A 15,431-nucleotide genomic window follows, 5' to 3' on the forward strand; every position below is an offset into this window, starting at 1 on the left:
CCAGCATCTTGTATCTCACTATGGTCAACCATTCAGGCTTGTGGAAAGAAGAAAATTACAAGTTTAGAGTGTGCTCTGCCAGCTTCTGCTGCTGTTTGCCTCACAGATTTTATCAGTCAAGTTTCTGTCTGCATCTGTGCATTCAGTAGTCCTCAATGATTTCTTCTCTGATTAATTTATCCAAACAGTTTTCTAAAATCACTTCAGTCCTCTGATTACATCATGGCAGTAAGTTTCACATCCTAACATATTCTATAAAGGAGTTTCTCTTTTGCTTTTTTTTAGTCTGCTGCTTAGTCATGTTCTGAATGCCACTTCCCTGCCACTCACTTTATATACCTCTCCTGAGCTGAAGCTACTCCCTATGTTTATTACCTGTTACCATCTCATAGTTCAAATACACACATCTTAGAAACCACACATTTCCAAGGTCTTTGCAGTATGTTCTTATTTTAGAAAGATTGCTTCCTAAGAGAAAGAAATACAAAGACACTGAAAAATACAAAGAGCAGAAGCAGCCATTTTAGCAGCAACTAGAAAATTATATGTATCACCAAAAGAAAAGTATTTCCAGAAGACCACAGTGAAATAAAATTGGGAGTAACTTTTAGAAACAGACTTGAGAGTACTCTTCCTTCCCCCTACATATGTGTAGAATCTACTTTTCAGCTGCAGTGGCTGACTAAAATGTGAATGGCCACGACAGTTGTAAAAGTAGCAAAGGATCAGCTCAAACTGGCCCCACTTCTTTCTTCATTGCTTTGAGACACATTAAGGCCATCTGCAACTACAGGTGTAAATTTCTGGGAATGTGTGAAAAGAAGTCAAAGTTTCTTTCCCCATCTTCTTTTTGAAATTGAGTGGGTTTTGTTTGGTTGGTTGGTTTCTTGGATTAAAAAAAACCTCAACCATATTTTAGGAGAAATGGAAATATTAGTAATAATTAGTTACTCCTCAAAAAAGAGAAACGTTTTATCTATCATTTAGATAAAGCAAGGAAGCAGTACCAGATATAGTCACAAAATAATATATGTTGATTATTTACAAGTGACAAATGTAGGTACTATTAAAACTCACCTGCTATTATAATACCAGCACACGTAACTAAGTTTTGCCTATGGCCACAATTAAAAAAAAATGGAAAGTAAGAGTCAATGATTTACTGTCATTGAGTCAGATGGATTCAACTTAAGCAATTACGCAGAGAACATTACAATGCATAAGAAATGTAAGAAACTAATATTTGCAGGGGAAAGATTCAGGAAGCAAATGAAAAAATCACTGGCTTATTCATTACAATGTAGTTTACAAGGCAAAATTTTCAACCCCAAAATGAAGTTTGACCTATAGGGCATAAGTTTCTAAGAAACTTAATTTGAAATAGTTACAGTTAACACTTGAAGCCTGAAGTCTAGCACTGATTATTTTAAATCAAATATGGTCTTGACTGGAAAAAAAACGAATCATAACTCTCACTCCAAATCTAATCTCAGTGTTAACACAAATTTGGCAACCTCTTCCAACTCCACACCTACCCAGGTACCTGGTATCTGCCAGTATTCCTAGCTACCTCTCTCCTAGCTAACTGCTTTCCATCTAGCTGGTATACCAACTTCCCTGATGTGATGGACTACCATAAACTCTAATTTTTACCTGGATTCCAGTCAAACATATGAATTGTTACAACCCAAAATCTATTTTAGGCAGAATGACCCAATGTTCCAGTCTAAAAAGATTTCGGGGCATAGCAGTAAATCTGGATAAACAGGCTCTAATAAGCTAAACTAATTATTATTCCAGCCCTAGCATTAGCTGGAGACACCAGATTAAATGAGAATACAAGCTTCCTCTCTTTTTCATATCAGGACAAAAGAAAGAAGAGTGGTCAAAAAAATCTTTATCGATTTTGTTTTCAATGTAAATCTATAAACTTCCCTAAAAGCAGTATTCAAAAGAAGTATTGGATAAATAACTCATTATATTAAAATAGAATATAAAGTATTTAAATATAGTTACAAAACACACAATACAATTGAAATTTTAACAAAAATACAGAAAACAAAAAATGGCTGTACTGCACACTGATATATTTAAGCTGATAGCATGTCAACACTTTCTAAGCATAAAAAAATCAAATACTGAAACACAGTATCATCAGCTGAAAACCAGGAAACAAAATGGCAAGTCATACTAAGGTAACTTGAGTCTCACTAGATACCTTTTCTGACTGATGTTGTAATACTTACACAGAACAGTTCAAATTTGCACATAAAAAGGCTTGAACAATGAGCACAGCTGTAAAGAATGTATGTGGTGATGCCAACATGCCTGGAAAAACAATTATGGCCAACACAAGATTTGGCCTGTGGCATCCTATAGTTAAAACACAATATACTTTAAACAGTTTCTGTGGAAGGAGTCAGTTGCAGCAATAATTTAATTTTACATATTATTTATTTAACAATAAACTATTGTTTACTGAGGAGATGAACATTCTTCCTCTGTGAGGAAATGTTTTCACACTGTTTCTTCATGAAGGAGATGAAGAATCAGGAAGAAGAAGACTGATTTTTTAGTTCCTCATTCTCATTTTCCAAGCTCACATCTCCTTTGTGACAATCAAGCATTTCACCACATCAGTTACTAACTGAACATGCTTCAGATAATAATAACTATAGGCATATTCATTTTAAGTGGACATTGTGATGATGAACTTTTCATTAGTGATCTGCCCCTTTAGGAGAGGAGGATTTAGACAATACACGTCCTAGGAATCAGAAAAACAGTTTCAAAGGGATTATAGAAACATGCAAATAACTAGTGGAAGAGAAGAACTGCAGGCTGAAAATAAAAAGTCATTCATAAGAAAATTAGTTTAGAGCTGCTTATGTGTAATTCACCTGTTCATAGCTATTAATGGGAAAGTAAGTAAACAGCAAAACATTGTCATTAAGAAGCCAGACAGAATTCATAGATGACGTAGGACTAAATCACTGCCCTCTGTAGTCAGTAGTCAACAAAGGCCTCTCCTTGCTGCTTAGCTATTCTGTGTGGTTACATGCTTTTTCACCTTTCACGGCAGACGTGCTGTGCTAAAGAAAGCTACAGCTAAATGAGCAGATTTATGGTGGAAATATAGACACCAAATTTGTAACACAAAACCAAACAAAGAAAGCAGAAGACAGTGGGGCCATTTATTTGAAAAAGCTGGATGTGGTTATTTCATTTGCTGAAAAGCAGAAGGAAACTCTAGTAAAATCAAGCACAGGTGCAGGGAAAAGGCCAGAGACATGGAAGCATCACACTGTGAGGGAAACAGGAGATAAAGAACTGAGGAAACTGGTATTGGAAGCTGGAGTAGGGGTGATGAGGAAGCAAGACAGTTGCCTCATCAATGGGAGCTGGAAAGCACTTGGAAGGAATCAGAAGGAAATTCATATAGTCTTTACCTCATTTAAATGTCCTAGCAATCACAAAGTACAAATCTATCTAAAATTAGGCTTCACTTCTTTGAAGACATCCTTGTTCTTGACCTACTATTGTCACTCAGATCACATAATTTTCACTTTGATTTCTGAGCATAGCTGTAGCTTAAGAGGCATTCAATGGTGTCTAAAACACCACCTTAACAAAGACAATTTTCTCAAAGCAGAACTCCTCTCCCAGCAGCTTAGCAAGATGGCAAATTCAAGTCCCTCCCCTCTGTGCAAGGGGAGAACAATTCAAAAGGAGTCTAGAAAGCAAATATTTGATTTAGAGCTGGGCATTCAGGAAAACTTGGGTGAAGACAGCTTCCCTCCCCCTCAAGGAAGTAGAGTAAATTCAGCAACTACAATTTCTAGCTCACGTGTATACTGTGATACCATGAGAGCCTTTCAGGTATTAGTAGATTGTGCCAAGATTGTGGTTAGTGACATCTATAAATTAAAAAAAGAAAGAAACAAAGAAAAATGATGATGGCATAATGTTGCAACCCAAGATTTATCATTCAACCATATAAAAGTTGACAAAAAAAGTCAGTTAAACTACAAGGTTTTCTGAACCTCTGCCTCCCTGCCTCCTCCCCACCCCCCCCAACCCAAAAGAGGCTCCTTGGGAGGCATACACACTTAGAAACATACTTACCAAGGCAAGTATAAAGACCCTGACTTATCCATGCTAGTATAGCAAGAGTGATAAGATCTCCAAAACTTGCTGCTATAGGAGTGGCAACATTGTCAGGATTAATACCAGTCTTCTTTGATCCAACAATAACTCCAACCATTATTATTCCTAGAGTCAACAAAGAAGACAGTGCAGTAACCATATCTATTGTTTTAACTGCAGAAAATTCCAAGATGATGCCAATTTCAAACTTAATAAATAAGAAGTTAGTGCTTTTGCCCCAGGATGACTAATCTTACCTAACTAATGTCTGTATTTTTTAGTTTTAGCTGTTTTAAAAAATGAGGTTTAAAAATACAGTAAGCACACACACAAAAAAATCAAGAACCATCTGCACAATGAATTGTTTTGCTTATGATTGGAATTAACACTATAGAAATTGTGTATCAGCCATTTTCTGAAGTATAAAATATGCAGTGTGTTATTTCTACACTCTATTAGCTTTTGCTGAATGAAATTTAAATTACATGAAGCTGAAAACAACATAAGATTAAATACTTTGACATCTGATATGGTGCAAGATTTTCAGTCATGGACTCAGCACCAAATGTCAAGAAGCTACATCATGAATTAAAACTAAGACAACATTTAAAAATGTTACTTGCTACGCAGTTAAAAGCAATTAAATTAGGGATGTCGGTTTCTATTTCCTTCCTATAAACAGCAACACTACCTTTTTAAGAGGAATTTCCCTGCAGAATTCAAATGCCTACTAAATTAAAATGACATTGTTATTAAAAGCCTTCTTTGGCATTAACAGAGTAATTGCCTTCTCATCATATAATATACATAAGAGCTTCAACTACGTATACTATCTTTAAGTTATTTTAAATAATTTTTGATATTATAATTTTCATGTATTTTTGCACTATTATTCATTGTGGGCTACACCAGGAGTTCACTTTTAGTGAAACTGCATGAAGAGTTACGCTCCATGAAATTCTCAAAATAAAGAACTGAAATAATCCTGGAGGATCATGATATTTCAAAAGCACCGGTTTCACATGTAGGAGGATGAAGCTTAGAAAGTCATTTCCTGTGAAGGCCCATCACCAGATAACAACAAAAGTTCTCTTCATGTCCAAATCATACTCTTCATGTCCAAATCATACACGAGAAATGGAAAAATGCACCCATGTTCCCCAGTTCTTCTGCTGCTCTAAATTCTGTGCATGATCAAACTCTATGGCGTTGTAGTCATTTAAAAAAGTGTGTTCTTAATTCCATGCAAAATTTTAGCAATTCTGTAATTTTCACATAAGTAATCGAATTAGTAAAACAAGGAAGTTAAACGTTTTACTTGATTTACTACTACTAAGACTAGTGACTATGTATTTTCATTAGGAATATGTCACAAGTAGAGTCCATTAAGTAACATTTTTTATGGTTAAATGTTTCCTGACAATTGGGAAGAAAAGATTAAATTCATCACGCTATATGGCTCCAGACAGACATTGGCACTGTTTGCAGAAGGGGAATTGAACTTGGCCCAAACCCTTCACCATAACAAGCCAATTTGTTCACTTCAGATACAAAACAGAGCACAAACTAACATAAAAGCACCGTGGGCACTCAGGAACTTTGGCATCAGCTGACCTAAAATGCAGATTTACTTGAGTTTTATTACAACTAAGTTCTACCTCTTCAGTACTAAGAATATATTTTGTACATTAATGAATACAGAAAGCAGGGAGAAGTTCCTCCTCGCATTAGATAAAAGCTAAACCCCCTACTTTTTGGTTTAGATATGCTCAGGAGGTCATGCAAATCAAAACCGTTTTAAAGGAAAGAATACAATATGCAGACCTATATGGAAATTGCAGAAAGGGCATCCTATTTCTCAGCTGTTTCATTATACCTTACTGGATTTGAGCTTCTAAGGAATAGCAAAGTAATATACATTCAGCATCAAAAGAACTAAACAAGTGTAAAAAAGTAACATATATACTCCTTTTACCTTGTAAAAGAGAAGCTATGAAAGCAGTTGCTACACTGCTAGAACACAGAAGGACAGAATGATCAAAGCGGTATTTGCCCTCTGGAATCCAGCCTAATATAACCGCTGCCACTGCTGCCAGAAAACCAACTACTGTTGCCTGAACCTGAAAAAGAAAAAAGTGAACGTTTCTTAAAATAACTGATAGACTTAAGAAGAGTACAGAACCATTTTCTGTTATTTTTTCCTCCTCTTTGTCTTTCTTTCCAAGGGGCAAAGGGAACATGCTCATCCATTTTGCAGAGATGATTATAACCTTGGATGATCAAGAAGAAAAATATTACGCTAGCAGAAGAGGCTTCGCCAGCATCTCAGAGACTCAAAAATAACAAAAGTAAAATCAAAGAGCTGAGGATTTACCAGAAGCCAGTGCCTGAAGAGGCTCCTAAGCCACTTAAAACAGTGAAGTTAGAGTATAAACATGTCACCTAGTTTTTAAGCATGCTGTATTATAACATATGAACATAATATAGTTCTTAAGAAACAGTTTTGGAGAACAAGCACTCGTTTCCTCAAATGACCCAGCTATTTAAAATATTGTTTATTATGCAAAAATTCTGTCACATACTTCCTTTAAACATTGAATCCAATGCAAATACAGTACAGAAAACATCTGAGAGGTCAAATTTAAAAGGTTTTGCCAAATCTGAAATTTTTATCTAATCGTCTTCATATTCTCTCTCAGAAAAATTAGAAAGGAAATATCCTTGGTTCAGTCACACAGAATACTTTACCTCTTCTGATGAATATAAGCTCATATTGTTTTACAGAACTACACTGTTCAATAAAATGGTCATGCAAACATTGTACAGTAAGTATGAGTCAGTACAGTGGAGCTAGTTTCCCACTGACACGGTCCATCTCCATAGTTAAGGGCATTTGCGATGTAAGTGCAAAAAGTCACTGAAAAAGTCTAAGAGTTAATCAAATAAATCCACTATATTTACCTGTTTTAAGGCCAAATTGCCAATTATTAGGTTCCATTTCTCAATGGGAGAATCCATTTTTCCAATATTTACCTGGCAAAATTACAAAGGAATTTCAGACACTTGGGTTTAAAATTGTATTACTTGAAAATGCACTAAGGAGGCGGAAATCCATAAATAATTCTACTCAGACAAACAGATGACAAGTTAAAGCCAAGCTGTACTTTTTTCAAGTCAAGTATTGCTGTTGATTTTAAATTGTACTTACAGTAACTATCCAAAAGTAGCTAAACTTGATGCAGTTTTACACAGTAACTTGTTTAACATTTGCCTTACTGTGCAAGATATTCTAGCCACCTTACAGTCCAGGAATGTCCAAGCACCACCAGTGATTAAATCAGCGGCTGGAAAGGAAATTTACCAGTGTGCAGTCACTTTAGACTGAACTTGTTTCTATGGTCCTTAAATTCTATAAGCCAGCAGTAAAAAGTATAGATACATGTGTGTGTGGACACACATGCTCTCATGCAAATATGTTAATTGATTGCAATGAAACCATCTGCATAAACTGCAAGTGCTTACAGAAGATCAGAAACCATACCTAATACTTTTTTGTATCATACAGAACAGCTAGAGACTTATGATGCTGTAAGTCCAAACCTAAGGCAGTAACTGGAAAAACAGCAAATAAATTATCCTAAGAAATGACAAAGTATATACACAGTTTTTTATAACATATTTCCTCTTTTACTTTTTTTTTTTTTGAGTCAGAGGACAAGATCTGAAGAACAGTACATACCACTGCAGTGTGACTATGCTTAAAAATAACTTCCTTTTTGAGATAACCGAATGATTTCTTATGTGTTGAGCATAAATTTTTGTGTTTTTTCCATAGAATACTAATTTATAATATAGCGTACTTCTCAAAATTCAGGAAGTCTTAACGCCTATATTTTTCATCTTTTGATTTCTTTCCAGGAGGTTTACTTCCTTTTTTTTTCCATTTTTTTCCATTTTGTGATATTAGTGACTTGCAAGGAACAAAGTGTTAAAAGAAATGCTAACGTCAAAACTTAGATATATAATAAGACACCTCAATCTGCACTACAAATACTTTACAGTATTCAAAGTACAGTCAAAGCTCTGCAAGCACACGCATTAAGTTTAAATTTTACAGCAGTATTTCAGGAAGTGCAGGGAAAAATCTGCTTTTTGTCCTTCTTGAATATATATGCTAAATGGACAAAGTAGCAGGCCATGGAGAGAGAGCTTCACTCTCTTTCTCCTTTGAAGAAGTTTTGGAAAAGTATCAAAAAAAATCCCTGTTAAAACAGTAATCTTGCAACATGTTTAATCCAGCCTAAAGCGAGCTGCTGTGCAGTGGCACAGTTCTTCTTCCCCCTAGTATCAGCTACATGATGACGTTTTCCTTCTTGAGCCAGACCTACCAACTCTATGAGCGAGTTCATGACAAAATAAATTAGCTTGCTGGTATGATAGAAAACGCTTTTTTGTCAGGGAGCAAAAAGGGATTATCTACAAAATTACCTGATCCATCACATGCAACCATGTGCAAACGCTCTTAGGGTCTGGAAGGTAGAAAAGGAACAGGACCACTCATTTCAGCTGCACATTTCCATAAAGTAAGATCAAGTTTATTATGATACTGTGGAATAAGTGGACCTGAACAAAAGTATCTAAAGTCGTATTGCTAATGACTAATCCTGATAATACACAGTCAAAACAAGAGTCTGCAAGTTTTATAGGAATGACTGGATGACTGGTGTCTTGGTGTTGGGTTTTCACTTTTTACTTCCTCGTAAAACACCAGAAACAAATAGGAAGAAAAGAAACAGTGTGAACAGAGACAATAAGAGTGACCCAAACTACAGAATACAGCTGAAAAATAGAAGACACAACATAAATACCATGCTTGAATGGGCAGTTGACCTAAGTACACCTCACACAGTGATGCCAGCACAGCAGTGGCCAGAGAGAGAAGGGTTTACATTAACACTAACACCATAGAGAAGTATGAGCTATGCTCTGAGGTAGATTAAAAACACATTCTTGAGACAGATTTAGCAAAATCATAGAAAAGTTTGGGTTGAATGGACCTTTGTAAGTCATCTAATCCACTCCCCCTCAATGAAACTCATTCTAAAGTGGATGGGAAATTCAACAGTAGAAATGCAGTGTCATGCACTTACGGACTAATAGTTGTGACCAGTAAGAGGCAGATACAAGCAGGAATCTGGGCAGCAGATGAATGAAGGTAATCAGACAACACTTGAAACCAGATGCATTATGGGTAACAGAAACTTGCTAACAAGGCTTTACTTTTTGGCTGACTACATAATTACAATGAAGTAAAGATAATTAGCTTACAGCCCCAAGAGTATAGATGTGTCTACAAATTCAAATGCAACTGTAAGCTAACTGGGCAAAAAGGGTAAGAATTAGCTCCAATGCTGAACTCATGTTAGAAATTTCCTCCTCAAAAGGTAAAACTATTCACAGGGGCACAGTCTTGAATTTACTGTAAAGACAGTATCTGGTGGGGAGCCACTTAGTGCAAATTTAGGTCAGAGAAGGGAACATTAATCATATACTTGCCTCCAAATTGTTGTTTAGATATGTTCTGAATTTACACTCCTTTCTGTTTTCACCTGGTATGAGGATGACAGGACCAAAGATTGGATGGCTAAATTGAGTAAGGGTCAATGAAATCAATGCAAAGAATGCAAAGGTCAGAATAACCTATTTCATAAAGGTGTGGGAGAACTGACATAAAAATTGCAGGTCTAGTGGTAAGTTTTTTGATTAAACTCTCCAGTTAGCACCATAACACAGCATCTCTTTGTAAAACCTGGGGGAAGCAGAGCAATCAACGCAACTGACCTGGAGTTCAAATTCACATCTGGCAATTAACCCCAAGCTATCACCTGTAAGAAGCTGCATGTAACATGTCGTAGGTTTCCACAGGATTTTAGTTTGTTTGTTTGTTTTTTTAACTACTGATTAGAAACTTTACAGAGGTCTAGCGTCTTTGTTTGCCTTTGCAGTAGCACTAAAGGGGAGGTGGCTGGCTATGCAGCTCACAGACCTGTGCACATAGCAACTGGTGTTGAGTGTAAAAAAGACACGTAAGAGAAAACTGGAAGGTTCTTTGCAAGATAAAACCTTTTTTTTTATTGCTTTGGGTTTGTTTTTTTAATGTATAAAACCTAAATATTATCTTCTTGGTATTATGCTGATAATGACTGATCTATACTGATCTTACTTCGTACAGTATTGTTCTCCTAAATCTCCACTGTGCTGTGCACATGTACATACAAATGCTCTATAACATTTCCTGATGAGCTCTTTACCAACTAGAACAAATTAGAGCCAACAGTGGCAAAAGAGAGAACACTCACTGGACCGCGACAAGCCTCTCCCTCCTCCCTGCGAAGGATTTCCAATGAACTTACAATATGACTAAGTCCCAGAAAGTATTTCAACCACCTTTGTAACTTAGCCTAGGGTCTGCCACAATTCTTGAAGAAAACAGGTCATACAGGGAAATTACAGGCATTAGAGAGCAAACAACAAAAACAAAGAAAACCCCACACATTTGTTGATGCAAAGCTGGGAAGTAGCTTGGTGCCAGTGGTGCCGTGACTGTGACTTTGGGCAATAAAAGAAACTGGAACTCCCACATGCCACAGAGAAGAAATGTACACTTCACTGACCTGTTCTTAGCCAGTTAATTAACCTTTACAGTAAAAAGATATGAACAGGGCTGGGTAACCTGATTTGGCCAAGACAGATTTACAACAGTTTCTGGCACATGGGTGAAAGGAAGCCTTCATGGCACGCTTGAGTAAAAACCTCAAGCATTCATAGATTTATGTCTTGGTGAGACATAATGACAGTGGTAAACGGCACAAGTAACACTCCTCAGACTAAGCCCTCTCAGAACAGAGTCTTGGTAGGAGTTTTGGCTTCAAGATGTCTGCAGATCATGTTATCACACAGTTACTGGGATACTCTTAAAAATATGATTCTGGGCTGAGGGGAGTGGCCAGAACCTCACAATGCCACCTTTAGTCAACCACTGAACATGCAGCCAGTTTTGTGGAAACTCCAGTATCCTTTATCTGTGTCTGTGAGAGGGAGACTGATAACTAACAGTTGATGGGTAATAAGAACTAAAGTCGGGATTCCCAGAGCAGAAAAAACATCTGCATGACCCTTTTCAAAATGTTTCCTTAATGCTGTGAGGTTCACAAATGAGATGGTATTGGTGAGGATGGGGAAAGCAGCCACTGACTGGCCCAGAGAAGCAGCTCTGGAGTCATGATCTGGCAAAGGTCATAAGCTCAACTGAGACAAAGAATTAAAGATCCCATTAACTGAAGCAGAAGTGGTGGAACTGATTCTGACCCTCTTTTTTTAAGCCTTCAGTAAGGTAGATCTTGGACTTGGTGGATTTTTCACTATGCAACACAAGCACTTTCAATCCTCAGGCCACAGACTGTACCAGACATGAACAAATTAAGCAACAGGTCAACAGCAAAAAAAAGTAAGGTAAAACAAAAGTATCTGCCTGACAGTAAAGGCAGTAAGGTTTAAACACAAAATACTCTTAAGAAACTGTAAGAATACTCAGAAGAGTATCAAACAGAAAACAAGATTGAAGAGCTAAGGCTGCCATTGATAAAGATACAACAGAACATGTCAATCCTTATGTACGAAGGAACGGATATGGGACAAAAATAATCAATTTCTATAATGGGCATGACACAAGCAAACCTTCATAGGACTTCTAAGGCTAGGTCCATCACAGTGTGCATTTGGACAATAACTCAATATAATGTGACAATGACATTTATTAATGACAGAAAACTGAGAGACCTTGTCAATACGAAGCATTGTAATATTGTACAAAACCTAAATGTCCTTGAGGATTGCAGCAGTGAAAACAGATGAAATCCAACAGTAGAAATACAAGGTCATGCACTTATGGACTAATACTATTTCTTGCAGAAGATGGCATTAACAGCTGGAAATAACATAAAAAGGAGAAATACTAGGACACAGGCATTAATGACAAATTGAGTGTGAGGTCTATATCTGACACGGATAAGCAAGTAAGTACATACAAACCTACAAAGTTTCTAGAGCAGCTTTTGAGAGAAATAGGGATGTACTATTCTACAAAGCCATAGTAAGGTGTCATCTGGAGTTACATATACACCTTTAACCAAACATTTTCTAGAAAAATTGAATCAGGCAGGAACAGGAAGAGAGTGGGGGCCTTGCTAAAGTATGGAAAAAATATCTTACAAAGGAGAAACACTGCATTAGGCATTGTCTTCCAGAGATACACAGTTCCAATACCAGAAATGGTTTAGCCATGTTATTAGAACATTCACACAAACTCAAAAGATACATGCTAAGGTAATCTGGCTTGCTCGGGCTAGAAAAATTAAGGGATGGAACATCCCCTGAGACACAGAGAAGAACCAAGACAAACTCATAAGACATTAAAAAAAACAAAACAGTTATGCTATGTGACAGTGTTGACACACAAAAAATAAGCAGACCCCCCTCAAAAAATCATCACAACAAAAAAAGGAGTAAAACTATTTAAACAGAAAGCTATGTGAGAGTTTCTTACAGTTTGACCAACAAATGTCTGGAATAGCAATGTTAGCAATGCTTTATTTTGATGCCACACAAGTTGTCTTTAGAAAAACGTTTAAAATATCCGCATTTTCTTAGCCTATTCAAAGCCCCTCAAGGCCAAAGAGATCTATCAGCCTTTCAGAACACACATGTAAATGTGAAAAAGCTACTTTATCTGTTCTGAATGATGACTCAGAGAAAACTTGAAGAAGTAAAATTTTGATGTGTGGGAAAAGAAGAGGGTCAACTTTTTAACTTTGCCAATTTAATAACAGATTTAAAGAGCCCTCCCAACAGCCAGATTAAGCCATAAACATAAAATGTTTATGTGTTATAAATGTGTTTGTTTTCCTTTCAAAATATTTACAACATATATCTGAAGAGTGAAGAGGAAGAGAAAGTTACTTACAGCCGTTGACAGTCGGGATGCCAAGGTCATTTCCAAATTTCCTTTGAGACCAAGAAGTGCAGGAACCAAGATAAAAACTTCAGTAACATTCTTGAACACATCCCAATGCTGTATAAAGGAAACAGTGGGAAACATTAAAACGAAAAATTAGACTATTTGCAAAATATTAAAAATCGTCCTGTATTTAATTTGCAATCAATTACCAACTTCAGCTAAACAAAACTAAACTGTCTTTGTATTCAGGGATTTGCAAGCATTTAAGTTATTATTTCCCCGCCCATGGCAGAGGGCTTGGAACTAGATGATCTTAAGGTCCTTTCCAACCCAAACCATTCTATGATTCTATGATTATTTTAATTAAAATAAAACGATTCAGTTCTCAAATGTAAACAAGATCTGAAAATTACCCATATGCGAAGTTACATATCTATTTACCACTGGGAAAGAACTGCCATGAATGGCTTGTAAAGAACAAGCTCAGCATGTGTTATTGTCTTCAAAACATGTTATGTCACATTCCAAAATCTTGCTTCACTGACATCACAGTTTAATGATTACTTTTGAAGTGAAAAAAGGTAGCACTGACACTTTATTCTTGCCTTTGCGTTACATCTTTCTCATTCACGGTGAGCTGGACCGGAAACCAATGAAGATTAAAAGTAATACAGGACAAATGAAGATATATCCCAGCCCAACTCAAAAACCAGCTATACAAACACATTCCCGAAAGGGGAAGGCAGAGAAAGTGAAACGTTTGGTTTGAAGCCAGTAGCGGCAGTAGCACAACTGCCTCTTTCCCTTGATCATTATGCTGTGTCACGCAGTAAATCTTTAATTAACTAAGTACAAACAAAGCGTTTGTAAGAAGAATACACTGGTAATATGCAAATGAACAAAGCACATGATTGGTGTAAAACACTGCGAGGAAGCAGTAAAGTTTGCATGTCAATTTTTATTTTCTTTTTTCTTGGTGTATAAAAGTTCATTTCACCGCAATTGACTGAAGTTCAAGCTTTCCTTGCTCTCTCGGCATTTTGAGTGACAAAGATAGTAGCCTCTTACCCATCTTTAACTTTGCAAACTCTTTAAATGTAGCTAAATAAAACCCTAAAGCTGAATGAAGCAAAAGAAAAAACACAGAATAATTTCTCCATCGTCTTTCAGTTTGAATATTGTGGTTATTTCATATTTTTAAATAATTTTCTGTGAATGCAGGAAGAGAGAATCTATGAGGTTTGCATTTATAAGAAATTTCAGTTTTCTAAAAAGTTAGGTAAAAACTAAAAGTAAATGGAGCCTTCAAAAGGCGAAGAGAAGGCAAGAAAATAAGCTAGTCCAATAAACCTTTCTTAACTGTTACTGTCTCCAGAATTTTCTTCATCACTGCACAGAGAATTATTTCATAGCCAACTGTTACTTTTAAATCCACTGAAAAGCTGCTGACATCTACAACCGTGTTAAACTAGAAACCAGACCTAAAAATGTTCCATATCAGTAGGGTCTTACTTCAAAACAAGTTTTAAAAATATTAAACTTCATTAAAATGGAGAGAAACTTCTATCTTATCTTAGCCCTGAATAACAATCATCAGCTAAATCTGCTACCACAAACCAAGATAATCTTCTCTGGACCTACTACAATTGTATTTCAAGGTGGACATCACTTTGCAGCCCTGTTCACTCCACTGATGTTTGTAATAGCTTTCAATACACCTAATATTATACAAAGAAGTCACTTATATATACCTGAATATTTAAAAGAAATGTAAATCACTTAATACCAATTTCATATAACATGCAAATGTAATGCACATTTTTGTACACCATATGCATTATCATGGAACAAATCTACACAGTATTACAGAAATTGCATAGACCTGAAGCACTCAAGGAGATGAGATACTGTAATACACTCTTCAAGCTTTTTAAACTCCTATATATTGAAGCTTCACAGTTAATTACAGCTCCCACTATGCTTACATTTATTCATGTCAACAGAATTTTGAACCATTACCATATTTCTATCCTTAGATCAAGCAGAAGGTAATGGTTTTATTCACCAGCTCACCATGGCTAAGCAACAATACTTACCAAGACTTGAATGGCTCCAAATCAAACACTACAACTTTTTAAGATGAGGTTTAGGAGAAAGGAGTTCATAGCAGCAAAACCACAGACCTAATTACTCCTCAATATTGTAAACATCTACAATATCATGTATTAGAATCACAGACTACCTGTTAAAACGAATCCTCCAAAGCATA

General features: G+C 36.2%; 1 protein-coding gene across 2 annotated transcripts in view; it reads right to left on the reverse strand.

Annotated features, from left to right (window-relative positions):
• SLC41A2 (solute carrier family 41 member 2) overlaps window positions 1-15,431 on the reverse strand; it is a 53,119-nt gene that overhangs the window by 29,084 nt on the left and 8,604 nt on the right. For both annotated transcript variants that reach the window (XM_061445014.1, XM_061445015.1), the window contains exons 4-7: window positions 13,169-13,276; window positions 7,108-7,179; window positions 6,122-6,266; window positions 4,126-4,272 (exon numbers count right to left, since the gene is read on the reverse strand). In XM_061445014.1, coding sequence (XP_061300998.1) covers window positions 4,126-4,272; window positions 6,122-6,266; window positions 7,108-7,179; window positions 13,169-13,276 — 472 coding nt within the window. The remainder of the gene's footprint in view (window positions 1-4,125; window positions 4,273-6,121; window positions 6,267-7,107; window positions 7,180-13,168; window positions 13,277-15,431) is intronic.

This window comes from Pezoporus flaviventris, unplaced genomic scaffold, assembly GCF_033815535.1.
Source record: "Pezoporus flaviventris isolate CSIRO_AGI_PZ_B2104156 unplaced genomic scaffold, CSIRO_AGI_Pfla_v1 ptg000002l, whole genome shotgun sequence".
Lineage (NCBI taxonomy): Eukaryota > Metazoa > Chordata > Aves > Psittaciformes > Psittacidae > Pezoporus > Pezoporus flaviventris.